The sequence below is a fragment of the Apiospora hydei genome (genome assembly GCF_038363865.1).
Source record: "Apiospora hydei strain CBS 114990 chromosome Unknown utg000007l_segment0_segment0, whole genome shotgun sequence".
Lineage (NCBI taxonomy): Eukaryota > Fungi > Ascomycota > Sordariomycetes > Amphisphaeriales > Apiosporaceae > Apiospora > Apiospora hydei.
Genome location: NW_027117366.1, coordinates 4,063,205 through 4,087,070, shown reverse-complemented (window position 1 = coordinate 4,087,070; position 23,866 = coordinate 4,063,205). Strand labels below are relative to the sequence as shown.

The following is a 23,866-nucleotide window of genomic DNA, read 5'->3' as shown; positions in this document are numbered from 1 at the left end:
AGTACCTAGTTGGTCTCTGGACCCTATCGTACCCTTTAAAGGTTACGCGATCCCCCGTCTTCCTACTAACTACTTTCGCCCAACAAATACTTATGCAATCTCAAGATACATCGCCCTCCACGGTTCAGTCGCTGGCTATGGCTCCCATCCCACTTGGTCATCCCGGATCATCACTCACAATGACTTATTACGGCAAGACCCTTCCGGCCGAGGTTATCCTGATGATCCTCGGGCAAATCGATGGCGCCCAGAGGCCAACGTGCGCCGCTGTTTGCAAGTCCTGGCAAGTGATTGTGGAACGCTCAACCTTCAATAAGCTGGTGCTAGAACCGAAGGATATTTTCCAGTTCGTCGAAATCATGCGGCACAACCGCCCTCGCCAGCTTATCTTGAAACACGTCGTTTTCTGCGTGCCCATGGACGATAGCTTGCGTTTCTTCGATCCGCCTGAGCCCGATGATAGTGACACCGAGTCTGAAGATGTGTATGAAGAGTGTGAAGAGTATGACAGAATCGTAGACATGAATGATGTCCGGGTCCGAGGTCAGAAGAGCAAATTCAAATCGGCAATCGCTTCTCTATTCGCAGCATTGAATGTTTTCAACAACACCGATTTAACGTTCAGACTGGACTTGACCACCATTGGAACAGACAGTCCGCAAAAAACACGAGCAGTCAAACTACAAGGGTTGACCGAGTGGCATACATTGGACGTAAGACTCAATTACAGCAGTGACGACGCCGAAGATGAAGAAAGTCCCTGGATCCAATTCTACTCAGAGGGTCGACCTATTGTGCCTACATCCCCCGCCAGCTTCAACGACATGAACTGGGATACCTTCACGATATCACGTAAGGTTGACAAGAAATACCGCGCTCTTCCTACGGTCCAAGCCGTAACCGACTTTCGAGTCTCATGTCAAAGTTTCCATTATATACGAGATCTCTCGCGGTCGGTCATGATGCGAAGCTTTCCCAACTTGAAGCATGTCGCATTCGAAAAGTGGCACGAGGAGCGGCCTTGTCACTGGCGCAGTATATTTATCCGACTCGACTGGTTCGGCGCCATGCTGCCGAACTGGCCCCAGTCTCTGAAGAGAATTTACTTATATCAAGTTCCATTTGACATTAACTCCGATGAAGATTCCGATCCTCATATCGATGTTGATGAGGGAAGTTTGTTCAGAAACAAAGACACCGAGGCGTCCGCAGCTTTGGGATGGAAGGATAGCAGCGTGGACTTTCTGGACTGGACCACAGGCTGGCGACCAACAATGCGGAAGCTCACCGACAGGATCCTCCCCCAACACCTGGCTCTGAGGAGCCGTGGCATGGAAGAGCTGGGTATCTGCAACATCATCGAGGGCCGGCAGTTCTTCGCCGCTTTCAAGAACAACGAGCCCCTGCCTCTCTGGCCCGACCTCCGCCTCCTCACCCTCACGACCAGCTTGAAACCCGGCGTCGAAGACGATGAGAACGGCGCGGAACTCCTTCAGGGATTTCTCAAGCGCCTCCCCGAGTTCGTCCGCCGGATGTTCAAGCTCCAGACCCTCGAGCTCTACGAGGCGGACGACAAGGGCGCCGCGCTGCTTCAGTTCTCGAGGAGCCCCAAAGACGGCGGCAGGGCTGCTGTCCGGTGGTTCAGCACCTGGCCCCTCGCCATCGACAACGATGTCAGGACGGCTTGGGAGTCGATACCGTCCGAAGACGGCCATTCCCGCGTCGAGTTCCTTCCCGAGGAGGTAGTGGGCGTATACAGGGGCCCTGCAGACTTTGTTGCTACGTATCTGCTTACCCGCGACAGGATCATGGACCCCGATACACTAAGGGAACAGGTGGACTTGGAGATGGTCAGGGCAGACATTGCCCCCTGATTGAGGCTTGAGGTAGTTATCCCGCAGTCTACTAATTCAATTTCCTTGCTGTTCAGATTGGCTCCCCGCGAAGTCTCAAAGTATTCTTGACTTCCCGCTCTCTTTCATCCATATACATTTGACCACCAGACTGATTTCCATCTGTCTCTTCTCTGCCAACTGCCAGTTGCCAATCTTGAAATCCCACATGATGTCTTCCCTCTTCCACTCCAAATCCAAGCGCCCCAACCAGAACCAGCACCATGGAGCTCCGATCCCGGAACCCTAGCTCCGATCCCCACTATTCGCCAACCTGCCCCTGAAGCTCTGCCAGTCCATCCTCCGGGCATACGCGTCAAGAAGAAGGGGGGGGGGGGACGCCAACGCTGACCCGCTGGTAGGGCAGCCTACCGATGGTCACGGGAATTACAACGCCGTGCAGACCCGGCACGCGAACCTCGAAGTCCTAAAGTTCCGGAAGCGACCTGAACTTGGGCATTGCAGCTTGTACGTACAGGGCTTCGAGCTCGACGAAGTGGTAGAGCTGAGGGACGCATCACAGGGCGGAGATATCCCGGTCTCATGACTCGGGCTGGACAGTTGGGAGTCGCCATTCGACAGAGGTCCGCCAGATGAACTTTGGAAGACCTTGCGAAAAACTTGAGGATTCCAAAGAGACGTTGAAGGCATGCATCAGGAAGTGTGAAACGAATCGCGAGCATAGGGGCAAAGGCAAAATCCTATGTATGAGGAACAAATGGAGGTGGCTGGAGTCAGGAGAATGGTATGAGATGAAGGACGCAAAGATACAGGCAGAGTATCAACTCGAACACGAGAGTGAGAGAAGAAGGGAAGAAGAGAAGATGAAGAGAGAAGAAACGGAGGCGTCGGGGGAAAGGGGAGCGAAACGAGGAGGATTTGTGACCCAACAGTGCCAAGACTTTCAAGACCTCGTTACAAGGGAAGGTTGAGAAAGCGAAAGCCGAGGACCCGCGTCGCTTTTTCATGCTTCGAACCGAATTATATTTGCACGGAATGATGGATGGTGAGGCACTGCGGCATAAATTCTACAAAGAGCTTCTAGACAGTGTGTTCGAGCTGAGATAGACAAAACCTGATAGAATTTCTCTCTTGGTAGTGTATAATAATGATTAACAAGCTTTGCAGTGGTTTGACGCTACTTTGAGACGACTGGAAGCCCTTTATGAGATCGCGGCCATTGCCTTGGAAGAGAGCCGCGCAATATAGCCTTGATGTCCCAAGGCAGGAATCATGTCTAACAGTTTTTGGGGGATATTGTTGCTATTCTACTTTCAATTGGCAACCCGCCATTCCGAACAAAGTTCACGTTGTCTGACGAGTCTAAGTCAAATATTGATAAACATTACAGCATTATTACATTACAGCTGCTAGAAATATCCCAACAGATAACTGCCATAACTAAGTACACATGCTCCCAAGCCCACGTCACCCTACACTACATGTAGATGTAACAGAACTCGCCGCCATTTCCGCCGAGCGTGTTCAACAGGGCGCCAAGCTCAACGTCCTGGTTGAGAATGCCAAGGTTGACAGTATCCTTGAGGGAACCCGCGCGGTTGGTCTTGAGATCGTTACCGGCGACGGTGGACAGACGGCTCTGCAGATCCTGGACCTGCCACAGCCACCAGACGCGGTCGATCATAGCGTGGTGCAAATAAAAGGCCGGGTCGCCCGGCGATGCATTAATATCACCACCGGGGTCGCCGCCCATGGTGAAGTGGCCGCCGACGTGCACGCCGGGGATGCCCTGCATGGTGTCCTGGAAGGACGAGACGGTCGAGTGGCGGGTGATGAGGGAGTAGGTCTTGTCCGCGGTGCAGTCCTGGGCCGCGTCGCGGTTGACGGCGCGCTTCAGGCAGCGCGGGTTGTACCGCGTCGACGTACCGGGGCCCAGGTTGACCTGGTAGTCGGCGAAGGGGCCCTCGGTGTTGCAGCCCGAGGCCACGCCCATGCTCGAGGCGTTGCCGTTGAAGAGGGACGAGTTGACCGGGTCCGACGCATAGCGGTCCCAGTTCCAGTAGGGGTGCGAGCCCTTGTAGCCGCACTCCTCCTTCAGGGCCTTCTCGTAGGTGAAGAGGTAGTAGCGGTGCCAGGCCAGGAAGTTGGCCGAGTTGTGGATCCAGGGGGTCATGGTCATGTGCACGGCCATGAAGTCGTCGAAGCGCGAGCGGGCGCCGGGGACCTCCTTGGCATCCGACTTGGATGGGAGTTGCTGCAGGCAGCGGACCGCGGTGGTGTACTCGACGCGCTCGTCGGGGAGAGGTCGCTCCACTCGCGGCGGATGGAGGCGGTCTCGAGGGTGCAGGCACCGCCGGCCAGGTTGCTCGAGGAGTAGGTCTCGAGCTTGCTGAGGCTCGAGTCCCGCAGCTTGTCGACGACGTCGGCGGGGTAGGTTCGGGGGTAGTTGGTGGCAGCGGGTGCCTTGGTCTTGGTCGTGCTCGTGGAGGTCGAAGGGACCACGACGATGGATGTCGAAGAAGAAGAAGAGGGAAGAATGCTGGTGACGACGTTGGTCGTGGCGGAGCTGGAAACGGCCGCGGAGGTCACAGCAGTGGTGCTGGCTGAAGATGCCTCGGCCGTAGTCTGGGAGCTGACGGCGGTCGTAGATGCAGCAGCAGAAGAAGAGGCGGTCTCGATGACAGCCTTAGAAGTGGTCGTCAAGTCGGCGGTCGACTCTACAGCGGTGGAACTAGCAACAGAGTTCACGGCTGAAGAGGTAGCCGCAGACTCCACGGGGGTGGAGGTACCCGCAGAGCTCTGGGCGGAAGACGAAGCAGCAGGGCGGCTCTGGACAGGATATGAAGCAGCAGGGCTCTGGGCGTAGGAAGAAGCTGCAGGTGCAACCACGGTCTCGGCGCTGGAGACAGCAGGGTGGGAAGCAGAGCTGGCAGAAGGGTTGTGTTTGCAGCGCGCCACACGCGCATCGGCGCCGGCAAGGAGCAGAGCCCCAAGGACGGGGATAGACAACCGCATCGTGGAGGAATTATAGGATCGCGTGAACGATTCACAGACACTGAAGAAGAAAAGCAACGAAGGTGAAATAACGAATGACTGGTGTAAGCGAACGACAGACTAGAGGTGCAAGAACCTCCCTCCACACGAAAGCTGTTGTCAGTGATTGAGGCTCAACTTCTGACGGCGATAGAGACCAAAACCCTTCCGTGAGTGGTACGGATCGTCCTACCTTACCTTATATATGTTCCGAGAGACCCTTAACCGCCACCCGCGCCATGGCCCACCAAAGCCATCCTCCACAGCCAAAATGGATATGGTATCTTGGAGGGTGGCTTTGACGGAAGGGCAAAGGGCATCCCAGTCAGCTTATCGTAGGGGGTTCCACTTCAGCTGGAGCCTCAACGGTAGCCCATCCCTGAACTTCGTCGAGACCCCTGTACTGTCCAGCCTCGTTGGCGCTAAGTCTAGCCAAATCGGCAAGTGCATCGTCGGAATTTCTAGAAGTCAGCGTCTTGTCTACATGTGCCAGCTGTTTTGACACATTTAGAATTCCAATATAAATAAAAAGTCATCCAAGGGGTGGGTTGTTGTTTCAACTTGTGTTTCTCCGCGTCTATACGATGGTGACAGGCAGTAATCGAGGCAGAAGTAGCCTTCGTAAGAGGTCGCATCGCGAGGTGCCAATTGCGACGCATGTATTCCTGTACAGAGCTTAAAGAAAGTGGTCCAGATCAGAGCGGAACCCAAACCGAACCATTTCGGGATTGATTTCGGGTCTAGCACGTCAACTTCGACAAGCGCGGCTCTTGAAGGCCCCCAAAGGCTCCCAAAGGGTATATCAACCGTCGCTGCAGGGGCCTATTTCACCGTTCAGGGTCCATTGGTGTCAGGTCCGCATACCACATTGGTTAGAGTGGCTGAGGGTGGTCAGCTCCGGGGTAACATCGTGCCTCTCGAGGGGGTTCGTGCGTTTCAACTCACGCAGAGAACATCCCGAAAGAAACACAACGAGCCAGTCAGATGCCAGGAATCGCCAATCGTGGTAGCAACGCGAATCAGGCCCAGTGCCCCGGTAAGATTGGTGGAAGAAGACAGAAGTCGACGACGAGAGTTGAGTTGTCATTGCACATCGAGTTCGGCCGAATCGACGTAGCAGCGGCAGATGTCTCCAGATGCGTCCAAAGGATTGGACACGATCCAGATGGTTGGATGACCACTGAGAACACCGCGAGGGGCAACAACGACCACAGAGCCCAGTTACCACGCATAGAAGGACGCTGATTGGGCTTGCAAGCCGAAGTGCCGATAATAGGTAAACAGATGGGGGCAAGCGCCGGCTGGTAAGCGGGCCGGAAATAACAGGCGCTAGGATCGTTTCTCATGAGTCGAGCGAGCCCCCAAAATTGCTTCTCACTTACTGCCTGCCTCCTCAAGGGTCCAATGGCTTATTCCGGTTCAGAAGCTCTGCAGACTTCGTATTTCCGGTCGCCGGGTAGCTTTTGGTGTGGCCTGAAGTGCAAGGTGTCGGTCAAGCTGCTAATAAAGGCAACAAGAAGTCATGCCATGTTGCGTAATTGGCAGATAGCTGTCCAAGGCAATGGTTGCAACAGCGTCGTTTCCTCGTTCCTTCCCATTGATGCTCGCCGATCAATGACACCAAGGCACCTCCCTCTGGGACGTATCTGTCGGTCCATAGACATTTGCCTATGCAATGGGGTTCGCTGGCATTGCCTTCCATTCTCGCATTCTCGTATGCTGGTGATGAAGGGGGAAGGGGTCCGTAACCTAGGGTGTGTCAATTAAGGGACCTGCTATTAGTCTATCAGTGGGGGTGGTGCTTTGTCCTGTTTCCCACTGAGCTCCGGGCCTGAGCCTGAGAGCAGCCAAGCGGCTGGACTTTTTTCTTCCTTCGGCAAAAGCACGTGCATCCAGTGGGTTCTGGCCGATCCTGAGCGGCTGGGCCCCTCCAAAAAACTTAGTGACTGAATGAGGCTTACAAGCTCGCGCCACAAATCGCGGGGCTTCCAAATAATTCCAAGTTTGACATCCCACTTCGCCAACTTCGTCATCGCAAATTCCATCAGCTGGTCGCATCAGGCAACACCGTCGCAAACACATTCTTGGACCAAACCCCAAGGAAAAACCGGTGATTTCGGGGCAGAAATTCGCACACAATACTCAACGACACACACATCAACATGGATCAACTTCTGAGCGGATCCGCGCCCCAGAGGGTGCCGGGCAACTTCGATGCCTCCGAGGCCCAGAACCTCGAGGATGTAAGTACCAAGATGAGCGCGCCCAAGTCCCCGAGACCTGTCAGCGACTAACCAGAGATGATGAATCGCGACAGATGGAGAAGCAGTTCGCCGTCAAGGTGGTGCAGCACATGGGCACCTACTGGTCGATCCTGGAGAAGATCAAGGGGTCGCAGCTGCGGCTGACCAAGATGGACAACGAGATCTACGAGCACCTGGTCAAGGACTTCCCCGAGTTCGACCCGGCCGAGCCCATCGACGAGGACAAGATGAAGAGCAAGGAGGGCAAGGAGCGCTGGCGCAACTTCATGATGGCCTACGAGAAGAAGATTGACGACTACAACTTCGGCACCATGGTCCGCGCCGACCCCAAGACCGAATACACCCAGGAGGGCACCATCTTCGTGCCCCGCATGCAGTTCTACGCCGTCGAGATTGCGCGGAACAAGAAGGGCCTGAACGACTGGGTCTACGAGGAGGCACAGAAGAAGGGTTCCTCGTCATAAAATGCTTTCGGGCAGATAGCGATGGTTCGGTGGCATGGGTAGGTAGCAACAAAAAAGGGAAATGGTGATGTTCGACAAGATCTGATATCCGCGCATCTGGTTTGCGCAACAATTTACAGCAATTCTTCCAGGGCAATTCTGATTTAACTCCGGACCTTGGGGCCTTTTGACCGGCGCATTTTCTCAAAAGCAGGTGAAAATGTCGACTGCTGTTCTTTTAACAGTTCTTCCATCTTGGTGCTTTTGGTTGTTGTTTGTAGCATGCCCGCCTGATCTCGGTGTTTTTGGTGGTTGAAGTTCGAGCTCCTGTTTGGTTTTGTTTACATTTTGTACATGTACCCGTCTTCTTGTCTGCCCACCACTGTTAACCATCAATTAAGGTGATCGATCTCAGGCCCAAGCCGGCTGCCACTCCAGAAAACGGTCATAGGAAATGTCTTGTCCATTTAGCGAAACTAACGCCGTTTTTCTGACTGTTTATTGACTTCCAGCATTTGGGCATTTGCGCCGCCTACTTACAGCTACAAATTTGGAAGATTTCAGACATCGCTTCAACCCGCAAGCAAGATTGGAACTGCCGCACACTTCAGATGTGACCACCGCTTCAGCATTCCAGTTACATCAAGGTGACAAGGCAGACCGGACCAGTTATCACAGGACCTCATCGGGACGACTCGGAAAACAAATCGCACAGCCGGATCAGGTACAATGCTGACTTCAATCAAGTACCTGTTCGCCTTCACAGACCGAAAAGGCTACGTCGCCTTGGCCGCGGGTCTCGCCGCGTCGCTTGTTGTCGGCGTCCTTAAGACATCCCTGGCCGTCTTCCTGGGGGAAATCTTCCCTATCATCGCAGACTTCGGAAACGGGAGGATCACCGGAAAGACCGCGCTGTCGCGGGTGTCCAATTGGTGTATAATTCTCACCCTCGCAGGCGGTATCGCATGGATCGCCAACTTCGTCTTGCTTCTCGCCTGGGTCGCTCATGGGGAACGCCAAGCTCGGAGTCTGCGACTAAGGTCGTTCAAGCAGCTGCTTGCAAAGGATTTGGCATGGTTTGATGGGCTTTGCGAAGGCATTCCTGCTGTTCTGTCTGGATTGTATTCGTGAGTCTGTTCATTGCGTTTTTCCTTTTCTTCCTTTCCCTCCCCCTTGACAAACATTGCAGCTAATCACCCATCTCGTTCTCATGGTCTAGGCACATTCGAGAGCTTCAAGCAGCATCATCCGTAGCACTCGGAAATCTCACGGTCGATATCATCGCCTCGGTCGCAAGCCTTGGGGTCGCCTTGTACTTTTCTTGGAAATTCACATTGGTTCTCCTCTCTACCGTCCCCATCGCGATCGTCGTCCTTGGGCTCCTTGTCCGGGAGATCGAACCAGCGATCCTAGCCCAGCATTCAGCCCTAGCCTCGGCTTCGAGTTATGTCACATCGACTCTCGCCTCGATTGATGTCGTCAAAGTCTTCAACGGTCTGGATCATGAGACGTGGCAGTACTCAGATGGCGTTAGGCGCTCCAAGTATTTCTACCTCTCGCAATCCAGAGCGAATGCGTGCCAGATGGGGTTCGTCAAGTTCTGGCTGGAACTGTTGTTTGTCGTGGGGTTCTTTTACGGCACTGTTCTCGTCCAAGATGGCGCCAGCGTTGGCAGCGTAGTGGCCACGTTCTATGCGACGTTTGGGGCTCTCCAGGCAATCGAATCTTGCATCCCCATGTACTTGGTTCTGGTGAAGGGCATACTGGCAGGCCGGTCTCTGCACACATTTCTAGGAGACAATGAACGCAAGTACAGGCCCAGCAGAAGACTTGGCCACAGCGAGGCCCCTTACATCGAGTTGATGGATGTATGTCAAGTAAGCTTTGCCCCCGGAAGATGTCCACCGACTAACTCAGCCTAGGTCACATTTGCATACCCTTCCAATCCGTCCAGCATCGTCCTTCGCAATGTATCGCTCTCGTTAAGCCGACACCGCCCAGTTACCTTCATCATTGGGCGCAGTGGTTCTGGAAAGAGCACCGTGGGGAACCTCTTGGTAAACCTCTATAAGCCATCGAGTGGCAGTCTTCGGATATACGTAGACAATGTGGAGATATGGCCCAAGGAGTCTATCCGAAGTTATGTCACATTGGTTCAGCAGTCTACTGCCCTTTTCGACCAAACGCTGCGCACCAACCTCGAGTGGGCTTCGAGTCGTCAATTCGACGAACCACTCGTTCATCCGCACGAGTTGAGTGAAGCCTGCAGGGTAGCTTCACTACAGCCTGTGCTCGCCAAGTTACCGCTCGGACTGGAAACTCGGATCGGGCCCGGAGGCCATTCTCTGAGTGGGGGTGAGCGACAGCGAGTCGCGGTCGCGAGAGCAAGGATACGTGACCCAGTGTGCCTCATCCTAGACGAGATCACCAGCAATCTCGATCCGCCAACCAGGATCCAGATCTTGGAGAACATACGGCAATGGCGACACGATAAGGCAACCTTGGTCATCACACATGACCTAAGCTTGATAGGAGATGACGATTACGTCTATGTCCTCGAAGAGGGCCGAGTGGTTCAGGAGGGAACGGGGAGGGACGTCGAGCTGGAGGACGGCCCGTTCACCCAGCTCTTGAACTCGGCCGATGAATACGGCTGCATAAAGGACGACAATACGAACCATGCCGGGGATCAACCTGATTCTGATACCAGCGGAGGGAGACATGTATCTGCCAGCAGTCAAGCAAGTTCACTGTCGGTCAGGAGCATTCTGAGTCAGATCATCAGTCCACCCATCTCGTCCATGTTCTGGCCGATCGGAGGTCTTCAAAGCAGCGTGTTCTCACCATTAGGTGCTGGTCATGCACTGAGGTCACCCACATACCAAGTAGGGCATCTACGATACCCCGAGGTGCGAGGCCGAGCCATATCCGACATCCGGGATGCCGCACCAACAGTGCCATCAAACAAAACACATACGAGGCCCAATGAGGAACCGCATATGACAATACATCCACCAAAGCAATCTATCAAACCGAGCTCTTGTGACGTTCATGGAGAGACCCCCGGGTGAAAGCGGGGGCTCAGGCACCAAACTTACTGGTTCCTCGACTCCAGCCGAAACAAGTGCGATCGCCGGCGACGACACATTGGTCCACAGTCTCTCCGAGCAATCGGATGATGCAGGTCACATTCAATTGCCACTTCGGGCTATCTACCAGACAGTCTGGCCTCATCTGCGCCTAAGTTACCGACTGCTTTTCATCGTGGGGATCTTGTGTGCCCTGTTGGTAGCAGCTTCAGTCCCGGCTTTCTCGGTCATCTTCGCACACTTGCTGGTAGTGCTGTACTCACCCGAACAACAAGGCCCCTACCAAGTACAATGGACGCTCCTTCTTTTCTTGGTCGCCCTGGTCGGCGGGTTCGCGACGTTCCTGGCCTACCACCTCTGCGACTGTGCTGCACAGGCCTGGATCGACTCGTTGCGTAGTAAGGCACTATCCCGCATCCTCATCCAGCCGCGCGCGTGGTATGCTAGGCCCCAGAACTCACCCCATCGTATCGCTGCGTGTATCGACCTCGGCGCGGAGGAGATGCGCACACTAGTCGGTCGCTTCGTCCCAATGATGCTCGTGGTCGTATGCATGATCTCCACCAGCATCGTATGGGCCATCGTCATCTCCTGGAAACTCGCTCTGGTCACCCTCGCCGCTGCGCCGGTCCTGATGGCGTCCACCAAGGGGTTCGCATTGGTTTCGGCCAAGTGCGACATGCGCTGTAACGACGCGGCGCTCCGGACGCATGGCATCCTGACGGAAGTTGTCACCAAGATCAATACGGTGAAGGCGCTGGCGGTGGAACGTTTCCTGGATAGGGAGTTCAGTCAATCGGCCTCGAGGACCTTGAGTCTCGGGATCCGCAAGGCCGTAGTCATGGCTGTGCTTTTCGCATGCTGGCAGAGCGTCCTGTGGTTCACGATGGCGCTCATCTTCTACTACGCCACTGTTTTGCTGGCGGTCAATCGCGAGATCACCGTCGGCGCGGCGCTCCAGGTCGTCAACTTGCTGGTGATGGGCTTGAGCACCGCGAGCCACATTCTCAACTCGGTACCTGCCATCACAGCAGCGCAAGCTACAGCATCGCAGTTGCTGCACTACGTCAACCTGCCCATTCACCCCGACGAAGGCCGCAGCCAGGGAGATAAGACGGTGATATCCGGCAAGAGGAGCTCGTCCTTTGGAAACAAGCATATCACTTCGCCCTTCCCTATCCGAATGGATGGGCTTTCTTTCACCTACCCACCGTCCCCCGGACTTGATGGAAACAATCCCCCTCCTAAACGTCCCACATTGACGAACATCAACCTAGAAATCCGACCCAACACCATCACAGCCATCGTCGGCCCCTCCGGCTGCGGCAAGACGACCCTTGCCCATTTACTCCTCTGCCTCTACGAACCCGATCCCATCCACCCCGCCCGCAACGTCCGTCCCAGCAAGTACCGACACCCGCTATCCTTTGCAGGCCTACCGCCCAGCATGATCAACCTCGAGGCCCTGCGACGCGAGCAGCTGATCTCCTACGTCCCGCAGAACCCCACCCTGTTCCCGGGCCTCTCGCTGCACGACAACATCCTCTACGGCATCCCCGAAGCTTCGCCCCTCCGCAGCAACTTGGCCGCCCTGCACCGCGCCGCCGCCGACGCGGGCATCCACGACTTCATCGTCAGCCTGCCGCACGGCTACAACACGCGCATCGCAGGCGCCGGGACGGGCGGCATCGGGCTCAGCGGCGGCCAGACCCAGCGCGTCTGCCTGGCGCGCGCCCTGATCCGGAGACCCGCGCTGCTCGTCCTCGACGAACCGACGAGCGCGCTCGATGTGCAGGCCGCGGCCGAGGTGCGGCGCAGTCTGGTGCGGTTCGCGAAGAACGGCGGCAACCACAACAACCGCGGTTCGACGACGACGGTAACGAGGGGCAGCTTCGCGCCCAGCCTACTACAGGATCCCAGTGAGCTTGTGGACGAGTACGGGACACCGCCGCTGTTTCCGCCGGACTCGATAACGGGGGAGCGAGGGAGACTGCGGTGGTTGTTGTTACACATTGTCGGCGGATGATGCGGATCGCGGACCAGATCTGCGTTCTGGGGAGCGAGGGAAGGGTTGTGGAAAGGGGTACGTACGCGGAACTGATTGACAGGATGGGGGGACGGTTTGCAGAGTTTGTGGGGGATGGGGTTTGGAGGCGGAGTACCGCCGCGGATGGGTATGGGTTTGCAGCATCCTGAGATGGATAGGGGGAAGAAAAGATGGGTAGAGGTTGGCTTTGGAGACGTGTACAAGTGAGAATTTCTTGTTGGTTTCTGTGGTTTGTACGATAGTAAGCTGTGGTATTAGCTACAGCAAGTATATGAGAGGGCATAGACTAGGCATATCCAACAAATCCAAAGATATCTCGGATACTTGGTTATACAGGGGAGAAGGGGGTTCGGCATATGCTGAGTCGCATCTAACATGACATTTGACTGACGGACGTTAGCCCTACTGACAGACTATTTCTATGACCAATAACTGTGACGGGATCTATGCTTTTTATTTGGAAGCAGATGTGGCTATTTGCTTGTGTTATTGCAATGGTATATAGGGGTTGATATGGTTGTCCTGCATATAAGCGTGGGAGTTCGGGGATAATGCTTTTTCGGCGCCGATCCTGTGGAGATAAAAAACAGTGGGTGTTTCCTCTCCGGGAAGGCGACTCACGAAAACGAGAGCGGCCGATTTCATGAGTCATAAACACGCTCGGCCGCACTTTTTGTTCCACTGCCAAGCTGTTTCTTCACTTACACAAGAAGACACCTTCCTTATTTCATCTTATTTATTCCAAAACAGGACCTCCGCACGTGAAGAAAAATGCGGGAGGTACAAGTATACGCCGTTCAGCCGAACGGCGAGTTTGTGCTTGAGTCGCCGGTCCCGGGTTGCACCGATGAGGAGGGTGCTAGCCCCTATTCCTCGGTGGACGTGATCTCGTTCCTGACCCGGCGGCTGCCTCGCTCACTGCCGGTCTTGCGCCTGCTGCAGCTAGGCCCGAAAACCCCCGGGGACTCTTGTCATCACCACCCCGCTCCCGCTCCGAAAGCCGGCCGAGGGTAAGGACGAGGAGCAGGGCCCAGCGGCCGTACGTCCCGAGGATGTCTGGACCATGCTCGTGGTCGACCGCGCCAGCCATCCGGCGACCGAGATCTGGTCCTTCTCGTCGCTGGAGATGTACCACGGCACCGCCCCGCACGAGAAGGGGCCGCAGAGGGCCAGCGTCCTCCCGGATACCCTGAAGGACCAGCTGCCGTTCTCCGAGGAGGTGCTCGATGCGGCCACCGCGCAGCTCCTGGGCGCGATCGCACACATCCCCGTCACGTGGCGGGATACGACCGGCACAAAGTTGCCCGCCGAGCGCCTGGCCAATGTCCGCCATACCCCCGGCAGCCCGTACTGCCTGTTCGGCAACACCCACAGCACCGTCGCCGCGCTCCTGGCCCGCGCTGACACCGGCGCGGGCGACCTCGTGCTCGATCCCAGTGTTCCGTACGGCAAGTACGTGTTTCCCGTACCCGCCGCCGCGAAACAAGACGAAGGAGGAGAGAAAGAAGAAGCGCAGCTGCCAGAGGGGCTGATCTGGAGCACCATCAGCCCCGACGACTACACAAACGTCATGGCCGTCAACAAGATCATCCGCAGCCCGTCCACGCTGGCCAAGCTCCAGAACGCGGCGATCCGCGAGGCGGCGCCGAGACCGGACGGGAAGCCGGGCAAGGCCGTGGCGTTCGCGTTCGCGGCCGGGGACGGGTCGGTGCGCACTTTGCACGTGGACCCGGCGTACCGCCGTCGGGGGCTGGCGAAGGCGGTGGTCGCGAGGCTGCTGGGTATGGGGTTGTTCGAGCCGCCTCGAGATGGGCCCCTGGCGGCGAGGCCGGAGGTTTTGGAGGAGTTGTTGGCAGAGAATGGTGAGCAGGCGGAGGCCACGTTGGCTTTCGCGGGGATCGAGGAGAGCAATACGGGGAGTATACGGACGTTTCGGGCGCTGGGCGGCAAGTGGTTGTGGGATGTTTACTGGATATACCTGGATCTGGACCGGGCTAGGGAGCTGGCTGGGGGAAACCTTCGTAGCTCGGCTTTTTACGAGCGTCATGCAAGCATAGATATCTTTGTATGGTTGAAGCAACGTTTTTAGAGCCATATATACATGGGGATCTCCTTCTTTTTTCTTCTTTTCGTGTATTTGTTCTGGTTCTCAGTGCAGAGTGTCTCTGTTGGACAGGGGGGCTTAATATGCTCCACAACCAACTGTGTGTGTATAAGACCTGAAAGTCCCCCAGAATTCCGCACGTAGTTCTGCTGTTCAATCCAACGGTACCATCTCCTATCTCTGACCTTCTAATACACCTCCCTGTCGGTGAAAGAGAATGCACCACTATTAGGATGGTCAGGAGTGCTAGGCTTGGCATGGCTAGGCTTCTCACGATGCCAAGTCCTTCTGCCATGATGGTTTATGTGTCATATCAGTATCTAAACACCCGGAGGCGCCGTGGTCGCTTATAGTTTACTCGTACTAGTTAGGAAGTTCAAAAATGCCCTCTCGTGATCTAGAGTTTTCAAATCCCGACTAGCCAAGAGCGATAATTATGGCGACTAGCTGTCAACGGAATTAGCTAGTGATAGATTAGCTGGCGACGGGATGTAGATGTAAGGCGGTAGTGAGACTAGTGCGGGATAGCTGCAGTGCGTCTTTTGGGAGGCGTGCAAGCAAGCATCCGGAGTTAGCCCCTGCAGTCATTTCTTTTCGGATCTCTCTGGGGTGCGCGCAATCGTCATGTATCCGTATCCGGTGAGATCTGGTTCCTGTCGCATGCTTAGGGCTTACCAGCCATTCGGGAGATCAAACAAATCACCATGTGCCGGTCAACTGCAAACTCCGTTTGGCTTGCATACTTTCCCTATGCGGGGAAGCGCACAGCCTGGAGACAATCTTGTTCATCTGAGATAACCTTACTTCAGGTAGACGTGTCCGCTGAGCGCAATCGGAAGTTAAAAAATAAAATAAAAAAGGTCGGTAATTGTGATCGAGGAATGCATGATATTGGTGTCACGGGAACAAGTCCTCCGGCGGTCGGAGTTTCGGGGCATTTTGTTTTTTTAGGTAGGAGGACTAGCGGGAATAATCGACCGGTATTATACCCGCAGACCTTACTTTGACGCCAAAGGACATGCAAATATGGTTCCTTCAGTGACCCCTTGCCGCGACTAGCCACCTTTAGGCCCGCGTACGGTCCAGCTGCCTACGTACGGATTCAATCATTGTCTAAAAAGTCTAACTCGACTGCATTACTGATCCTGTGTAGGATACACTTTGAGGCCTCCCAGACGGGTTTGCGAGGATGCATTTGCTGTGCTGTGCTGTGCTGTGCTGTCTCTTTCCGTTGATCCGTTTCCGTCTCCGTCATCCGTCAGCCATGATGACAAGGATAGATCAAAACGTCATCACCGCGGAAATCGGCAAAGCCACCTGCCCAACGACAAAGCGACCTAGCGCCGCTGGGAATAATCGGGAATGAGAACGAACCCTTTTTCTCACTCGCGACAAGTACTGCCTCTCCCTCAAAGTTACTGCCTCTTTGGCTCTCTCTTTCGGATAAAACGTCCCGGGATGAACCAGTGAAGCCACAAATGGCGCTGCCTTACCGGACGAACGCTCGGAATCCTCGCATCTCACTAACTCGTCACTGGCTGGCAGCGAGAAACGAACCCCTGGACTCCCACCTCCCGCACACTGCACACCCCTTCCGCAGGGACATTCCCCCACATCCGTCCCAAGCAGCTAATCAGGCAAGGCGTTGGTTGCTCATCTTGGCCCTTGCCCGGATTTCGCTCAAATCTCCAGAGCCAATCTTTCCCTCTACCTCGCAACCGAGATTCTCCACACCACACCATGAGATCCCATGGGCTGGCCAGCCTTGATGATAAGACATATTATGGGCATCATCCCGCTTGCTCCACGCACACCTCCGGGGGCCAGCGGCCTCTTCTTCGCCCTGACAAGTCACCCTCCCCGGAGATGAGTGTGCGCCAATCACCAGCTCACGCATCACTCGCCTAACCATCCCCTCCCCTCCTCTCCTCGCCAGCCATTCGTCACATCGCCCACATTCCGGATGGGGTCGATATATATCCCTGCGAGCGGTCGACACATTCCAGAACACAGCTTCTCAACTCTTTGCTTTTCCTCTGATGATATGGAACCAGTAGACTTGAAGCGCGCCTCTTTATCATCGCTCGATGAAGGCCAGTGTTTACCCCCGGTCGGCGGGCGAAAGGACGACATTGAGAAGGCCCGCGATCATGCAGCCATCGGCATCCCATCCCAATATGTGTCACCAGAAAGCTCTGCCCGCGAACTGATGGACTGGCGGCCAAATGGAGGCCAACATGCACCGCATAGCGGTCGCCAGAGCCCCGAGGCGGCGGCGGCAGTAACGGCACCACCCGGCGCCGACACGCCCATCGTCAAGCTCTACCTCACCTTCGACACGGAGCTGCCCGTCATCAACGCCGATGCTGGATCGTCGTCAGTAGCAGCGACCAACTCATTACCCCCGGCGCCGGACCTCACGCCGTACGGGGATCCCCACGCCTGGCCCGAGTCGCGCAAGAACGTGATGCTGCTGCTCTCGTGCATCGCGACCCTGCTGACGGCGTACGCCGCGGGCGCCTACTCGCCCCCGACGGACCTGATGGCGGCCGAGTTCGGGTGCTCGCGCACCGCGGTGCTGGTGGGCATCACGCTCTTCACGACGGGCTTCGCGCTGGCGCCCATGGTGCTGGCGCCGCTGTCGGAGATCCACGGGCGGTACCCCGTCTTCGTGGTGTCGGGCGCCGTCTACGTCGCGTTCCAGGCCGCGTGCGGCGCCGTGACGGGGCTGGGCGGCATGCTGGCGTCGCGCTTCTTCTGCGGCGTCGGCGGCAGCGTCTTCAGCACCATGGTCGGCGGCGTCATCGCCGACATCTGGCACAAGGACCAGCGCAACCGGCCCATGGCCCTCTTCAGCGGCGCCGTCCTCGTCGGCACGGGGCTCGGGCCCCTCAGCGCCAGCGTCATGGTGCACCGCTGGGGCGGCGAGGGCGTGGTCGTCGCGGGGCCGGCGGCCGCGTGGAAGTGGGTGTTTTGGCACCAGGTCATCTTGGATTTCGTCCTGGCCGTCCTCATCGCGCTGCTCTTCCACGAGAGCCGCGGCTGTGTCTTGCTGAGGAGGAAGGCCAAGAAGCTCAACGAATACTACGAGTCGCTCGAGTCCCGCGGCTGTTTCGGGGTATGGGTCAAGGAACCGGTGGAAAGTCCTCTCGAAGTATTACAGCAGAAGCATACCATGACACGGTGCACCCAGGCTGATGCGGAGAAGGGACTAGCGACGCAACCCATGGTTACACCGTACGAATACGTGCCGCCGAGCGGCGCCAAGCTGCAGCGCGTCCGCTGGGCCGTCAAGGAGGACGAGCAGCACGCGTCCATCGTGCAGATGATCTCGGTGTCGCTGCTCCGGCCCTTCCACCTCCTCTTCACGGAGCCCGTCGTCTTCTTCTTTTCGCTCTGGGTCTCGTTCGCCTGGGCGACGCTGTACCTGACCTTCGCGGCCATCCCGCTCGTCTTCCGCCGGCAGTACGGCTTCAACACGGAGCAGTCGGGCTACGTCTTCATCGCCATGATCGTCGGGTCCGTCCTGGCCACCACCATCGGCGTGACGCAGGAGAACCTGCTCCGCCACCCCAAGTGGCAGCGCAAGGCCCACGCCCACGAGGACGCAGAGGAACATCGTGGCTCGTCCGCCAAGTTCTGGTCCTTCATGCGCCGCCGGTTTCCCGTCGAGGCGCCCGAGTCTAGGCTCTACTTTATTTGCGTGAGCTCCATCCTGCTGCCGCTTGGCCTTTACCTCTTTGGCTTCACGTCGCACCCCTCGATCCACTGGATCAGCCCGACCATCGCCATCGGCCTCGCCACCATGGGCATCTACTACATCTACCTGGCCACCTTCAACTACCTGGCCGACGCGTACCACGACTACGCCTCGTCGGCCCTCGCGGCACAGTCCTTCTGCCGCAACATCCTTGGGGGCTGCTTTCCTCTGGTGGTCGGGCCCCTTTTTACTAATCTCGGCGAGGACGCCGCGGGCGGCTTGCTGGGCGCCATCGCGACGGCGCTCACGGTGGTGCCCTGGGTCCTGGCGTTCCACGGCGAGAAGATTCGCCGGAGGAGTAAGTTTGCGGTTTCGTTGGCGCAGCGGTCGTCATAGCATCGATACCCGTCCGTAGCGGAATTTTTATATAGAGCCAGCCATTTACATGTCAATGCATTTGAATCAAGTATCAACCTTCACAATGAGTGTAATTCTTCGTGGGCCAGTTGCCCGTTCAGGAGTCACGATCCACATCTCAAACAGTTTACCACTTGACCTCGACAGCTACCGCTATTAACAAATCAATGTTCTCAACTTACGTAGATGCGGGTACATCCTCGAACACCTTCTTCCACACCCAAAGGCTTCTCGGCTTTGTGTAGCTCTTCAGCCCCATCACGCCCCATTCCATACCTAAAGTCGCACATCAGTTAGTTAATGAACTTACTTGCTGACTATCATGTTCATCCATACACGTAGAAAGATCGCAGAACCAACTCACCGATCCCGCTCTCTTTGTGCCCCCAAACGGCACATGCGGCGCCACGTCAAAGTGCGAGTTGACCCAGACGCTGCCCGCGCTCAGCCGGCGCGCCATGCGCTCCGCGCGCGTCACGTCCCGGCTCCAGACCGAGGCGCCCAGGCCCGTGACGCTGTCGTTGGCGCGCGCGAGCACCTCGTCCTCGTCGCTCCATTTGAGTAGGGGGACGATGGGGCCGAAGGGCTCTTCGGTCACGATCTGGGAGGTGTCGGGGGGTTGTCGACGATGCAGGGGGTGATGAGGTAGCCGTTGGAGGAGGAGACGACGCCGCCTTCGAGGGCGGTCTTTAGGCCGGTGCGGTGGACGTCGGCGTACATGTCTTTTACGGACTCGAATCTATGTTTGTTGGTTATGACGTGTGTGACTACTTCCCCTGACTCCCTCAGAGAATAACAAAAATAGGGGTAACATCAGACAACAAAATCAACTTACTGCATCCGGTTCTGCACCGGCCCAACCACAACCCCCTCCTCGAACCCGCCGCCCGTGCGTATATTCTCGCGCGTGAACTGGACCATGGCGTCGCGGAAGGCGTCATAAATTCGCTCGTGGACGTAGATGCGCTTGGGCAGCATGCAGATCTGGCCCGTGTTAAGAAACGACAAGGTCGCGATCTTGGGCACACAACGCGCCAGGTCCACGTCGTCGCACACGATGCAGGCGTCGTTGCCGCCCAGCTCCAGGACGCAGCGCTTCAGGGTCCGCGCGCAGGAGGCGGCGACGCGCTTGCCGGTGGGGATGGAGCCGGTGAAGGCGATCATGTCGATGCCGGGATGCTTTTTGTTGAACACGGCCCAACGCGGTCAGTTGAAAGAGATAACGCAGTCATTGGTTTATATAACAGCCATCACAGAACGCAGGAAGGAAGATATGCAACTCACCTCGGTCATCCAAGGCCCAAGCTCATCACCCCCCACTCACCACCTGCACCACCCCCGGCGGAAACACGGACATGGCCAGCTCGCCGAGCTTGAGGTCGCAGTACGGCGTGTACGGCGACGGCTTCATGATGAAGCAGTTGCCCGTGACGAGCGCGGGGCCCATCTTGCCCAACCCCAGCAGGATCGGCCAGTTCCAGGGCACGATCCCCGCGCAGACGCCCAGGGGCGGGAAGGTCGCGTAGATGGTGCGCTCCGCGGTGTCCTCGAGGGCCTCGTCGCGGATCTCCATGGTGGCGAAGGCGCGGAGCCAGGTTAGGGTTAGGTCGAATTCGGTCTGGTTCGATGGTTTGTGTTGTGTTAGTACATTACTATGCCATCTCGAACTCCCTTTTTCCGGTTCGTCTTTTTGTCTTTCTGTTTAACGGTTCAAGGCATGGGATAAAAAGGGATGAGATATTTGGTTGGTCACCTTGGAAAGACTAAGGGGCTTTCCTTGCTCCATGGTATGGAGTTTTTCCAACGCTTCGCGGTTCGCCTCGATTGCGTCCGTATAGCGCAGCAGCATCTCGGCTCTCTGCTGGAAGGTTGTCTTGGACCACGTGGTAAAGGCCTCGCGGGCGTGCTTCACCGCATTGTCGAGATCCTCCTTTGTCGCGACGGAAACTTCCCACAGGGGCTTTCCCGTCGACGGGTCGATAGAGTGCCTGGTGGTCGTACTTGGCACGAATTCATTGTTGATGATGTTGCCGGGGAAGTTCTATACAACTATCAGAACTATATCCGAGCCTTACGAAAGCATGGAGCCCAAAATGAGCTTATTGGGTATCGAACTCACAGTTGTATCCAGGGTGGAAGTCATCATGCTTGGAAAGGAGCGATGGAATCTCAGAGCAATTCTGCAACGGTGATGTTTTATAGATACATGTAGTAACCAGTATGGCCCGGAGTCAGTCAAAAATTTTACTCCTTTATAGACATCTTCACTTTTGTAGCAGGCACATCCCACGGACAACATGTGAGGGGTGACATCCGTTGTTCCCCGCCATGCTTGTGTTACGCCGTGTTCATTGGCTGTCTATTCAGCCATTGCAAGATATAGCTAGTCCGGGCGTTTCCGTAGCTCGGTTCGATATCAGAGCTATCATTCCCCTAGGAGAAAACACTACCCAATGCCTTGCAGCCTTTGAAGAAGAGACACCAAAATCTGACTCAGCTCGGTTCAACTAGTGTCCCCTCACGAGACACACAACCTCCAACGATTCCATCAACCAGATTCCACGTCGACAAATACATTGCATGTCATATGCTTGGCATGTGTGCAAGTAATCCTTGGCCCGCACTCTAACCTCGAAGAACTCGAATATTTCACCCACATATACGTCTCGTAGATCATGTTATGCATTGTGGTACACGCATCAGCAACTTAGGTCAGAACATGCCTAGGATCGTCCCTTATCTGTGGTTAGTACTGCACGACGCACGGGAATGGACCGCCGGCAATTCAGGTATATGGTTTGCTGTAACACGACAAGTGAATATAGGATATTACATCTAGATCCGGCAAGGGTGGTTGGAACCAAGGGGCTATAATTATGAATTATCATTGATGGGTGCCCCGAACAAGGGGGTTTCTATATGTGGCGAATATGCTCGCTAAGGATGGATCTATGCCCTCTTGCCATATCTATTTTCGACAGAGCAGGACAACGGCCAACGAACCAACCCCCTGATCACGCTACCCAAGGTTCTCCCAGAAGTCCGCACAGCCCTGCAAGTCGTCCACATTCAGCAGATCGACTTTAGCATCCCAGAGGGTACGCCACACAGCGTTCCGGGTGCCAATGGGCCAGTAGGGCAAATCCCAGTACCGGACCTTGATACCCTTAGCATGCGCCGTCTCGACCTGGCTCTTGAGCAGCGCCGCCTGCGTCTCGTTGAGCGCGCCCCCCGTCCCGCGGACGTCGCCGAACTGGGCCGAGAAGGCGGTGCTGGCGATGGGCGTCACCTCCTTGGTGATGTTGCTGAACTCGGTCCCCAGCGTCGGCAGCGGCCCGTCCCAGAAGTAGTCGCGCGGCGAGACACCTTGCACCAGGTTCAGCGGCGTGTTGCCCGTGCCGATGACGGTCACGGGGCCCGGGGTCACGGTCTTGCCGTCGTAGCTGGTCAGGTAGCCAGCGTCGCGCAGGGGCGCGAGGGCTTTCACGACGTAGGGCCAGGTCTTGGCGCCGTCGGTCTTGAGATCGACCCAGAGGTAGCTGTCGCACCGGGTTAGCATTTACATACATGGCATTTGCTTCGATAGTTCCTGGTTATCTTACAGAGTCTGTCCGGCCACGGTATCGAAGACGCCGTTCTTGGTGGGCCCATTGGTCACGAAGGGGCTGTTGGGGTTCTGGCGGCGCAGGACCTCGAGGATGGGCTGGACGTAGAGGGCGTCAAAAGTGCGCTCCTTGGTCAATGCGCTCTGCTCGTGGCCGACGTGCAGGGTGTCGTTGTACAGCCAGACGTCGGCCTCGGTGCTCACGGCGCCCACGGCGAGGGCGCTCCAGAAGGGGAGGGGCCGCCAGTAGTCGTTGTGGCTGTGGAAGGCCTTGGGCATGATGCCCTGGGTCAATTGGGTCGGGTACGTGTACAGCGGGTTGGACGCGGCCTGGCCCAGGATGTCGCCGAGGGAGCCCGAGTACTGCATCTCGGGCTGGGCGGCGGAGGCGGATGTGGCGGCAAGCAGGCCGGCGGCGGCGAGTTGGGAACGCATGATGACCATCAAGTACGCGGCCAGGTTGTAGACAAGATCGTAGAGAAGGGACAGCTGCATTCTCTGCTTAAATAGTAAGACAAGGCAATCAAATTGGCTGTCCACCGGGATCCATGGATGAGAGAGAAAGATCGAGCGGCGTTCGTCCGGGGATCATGCACGTTGGTGCAGGGGCGAGTCGTTCGTTCGACGGTTGTAGCCAATGGGCCTGAGCACGTGCGACCGCGACGGGAATTGCCAAATGACATCAACCCCGCGGCATCCCTGCATTGTCCCTTCTTGGCATCAAATTCATATTCCATATCCATCTATTGCTCATATTTCATAAGATATCGGGAAATCATAAGATATCGGGAAATGCCATGCATGATTCAGATGGTAGCGAATGAAATGGGCGCTATCACTGGCGTCTGTCTTGTTGTAGGTACTGTTAATCGGCACCATCTTAGCCGCTAGCAGTCGTCTGCCCCCCTGGCAGTAACATGTTCATGATGGGCTTTCCTGTCTATCTTCTTCCTGTCCTTCTTTGGCTCATTATCTTCTACCTGACCAAGATTGAGAAAACCACCGTGGTGCCTCGCATGGAATCAGGAGACGACGCAAAGTGCCGAATGGCCAGTGCAACCTGGGTGGTCAAATGGATATCTTTGTTGAGCTGCATACTCGACCAAGCACCATGGATTGATCAGCACGAGATATCAGTAGCTTTAAGAACCTACTGGGCTCCCTTATGCTGTGTGCAATATTTAAACTATATTTCATTTCATTTCGAAGAAGACCTATTATTGAGCCAAGCAGCTTCGGGCTACAATGCGGATTTGAGACAATCCTTTGTTGCTGCTCGCCCACATCCCATGGCTCGCCCGGATCCGTCAAG

General features: G+C 56.2%; 8 protein-coding genes across 8 annotated transcripts; 5 read left to right on the top strand and 3 right to left on the bottom strand.

Annotated features, from left to right (window-relative positions):
- Positions 1-179: 179 nt before the first annotated feature.
- PG997_010408 (uncharacterized protein) lies at positions 180-1,874 on the top strand (the record flags this gene model as incomplete). The annotated part of the gene is made up of 1 exon (XM_066814723.1): positions 180-1,874. One exon carries the CDS (start codon positions 180-182, stop codon positions 1,872-1,874), a length of 1,695 nt encoding a protein of 564 aa, XP_066666685.1.
- Positions 1,875-3,330: 1,456 nt separating this feature from the next.
- PG997_010407 (uncharacterized protein) lies at positions 3,331-4,868 on the bottom strand (the record flags this gene model as incomplete). Its single annotated transcript, XM_066814722.1, has 2 exons — positions 3,331-4,166; positions 4,205-4,868. The coding sequence occupies 2 exons, from the start codon at positions 4,866-4,868 to the stop codon at positions 3,331-3,333; spliced, it is 1,500 nt and encodes a 499-aa protein (XP_066666684.1).
- A 2,180-nt stretch (positions 4,869-7,048) lies between these two features.
- On the top strand, positions 7,049-7,614 carry PG997_010406 (uncharacterized protein; the record flags this gene model as incomplete). The annotated part of the gene is made up of 2 exons (XM_066814721.1): positions 7,049-7,129; positions 7,204-7,614. 2 exons carry the CDS (start codon positions 7,049-7,051, stop codon positions 7,612-7,614), a joined length of 492 nt encoding a protein of 163 aa, XP_066666683.1.
- Positions 7,615-8,322: 708 nt separating this feature from the next.
- Positions 8,323-12,708, top strand: PG997_010405 (uncharacterized protein; the record flags this gene model as incomplete). The annotated part of the gene is made up of 4 exons (XM_066814720.1): positions 8,323-8,720; positions 8,813-9,461; positions 9,516-10,462; positions 10,614-12,708. The coding sequence occupies 4 exons, from the start codon at positions 8,323-8,325 to the stop codon at positions 12,706-12,708; spliced, it is 4,089 nt and encodes a 1,362-aa protein (XP_066666682.1).
- A 792-nt stretch (positions 12,709-13,500) lies between these two features.
- Positions 13,501-14,818, top strand: PG997_010404 (uncharacterized protein; the record flags this gene model as incomplete). The annotated part of the gene is made up of 2 exons (XM_066814719.1): positions 13,501-13,653; positions 13,730-14,818. The coding sequence occupies 2 exons, from the start codon at positions 13,501-13,503 to the stop codon at positions 14,816-14,818; spliced, it is 1,242 nt and encodes a 413-aa protein (XP_066666681.1).
- A 2,059-nt stretch (positions 14,819-16,877) lies between these two features.
- PG997_010403 (major facilitator superfamily transporter) lies at positions 16,878-18,929 on the top strand (the record flags this gene model as incomplete). Its single annotated transcript, XM_066814718.1, has 1 exon — positions 16,878-18,929. The coding sequence occupies one exon, from the start codon at positions 16,878-16,880 to the stop codon at positions 18,927-18,929; it is 2,052 nt and encodes a 683-aa protein (XP_066666680.1).
- A 199-nt stretch (positions 18,930-19,128) lies between these two features.
- PG997_010402 (uncharacterized protein) lies at positions 19,129-21,093 on the bottom strand (the record flags this gene model as incomplete). The annotated part of the gene is made up of 7 exons (XM_066814717.1): positions 19,129-19,226; positions 19,311-19,551; positions 19,578-19,689; positions 19,786-20,129; positions 20,275-20,568; positions 20,704-20,991; positions 21,070-21,093. 7 exons carry the CDS (start codon positions 21,091-21,093, stop codon positions 19,129-19,131), a joined length of 1,401 nt encoding a protein of 466 aa, XP_066666679.1.
- An 876-nt stretch (positions 21,094-21,969) lies between these two features.
- On the bottom strand, positions 21,970-23,049 carry PG997_010401 (uncharacterized protein; the record flags this gene model as incomplete). The annotated part of the gene is made up of 2 exons (XM_066814716.1): positions 21,970-22,489; positions 22,553-23,049. The coding sequence occupies 2 exons, from the start codon at positions 23,047-23,049 to the stop codon at positions 21,970-21,972; spliced, it is 1,017 nt and encodes a 338-aa protein (XP_066666678.1).
- Positions 23,050-23,866: the final 817 nt, after the last annotated feature.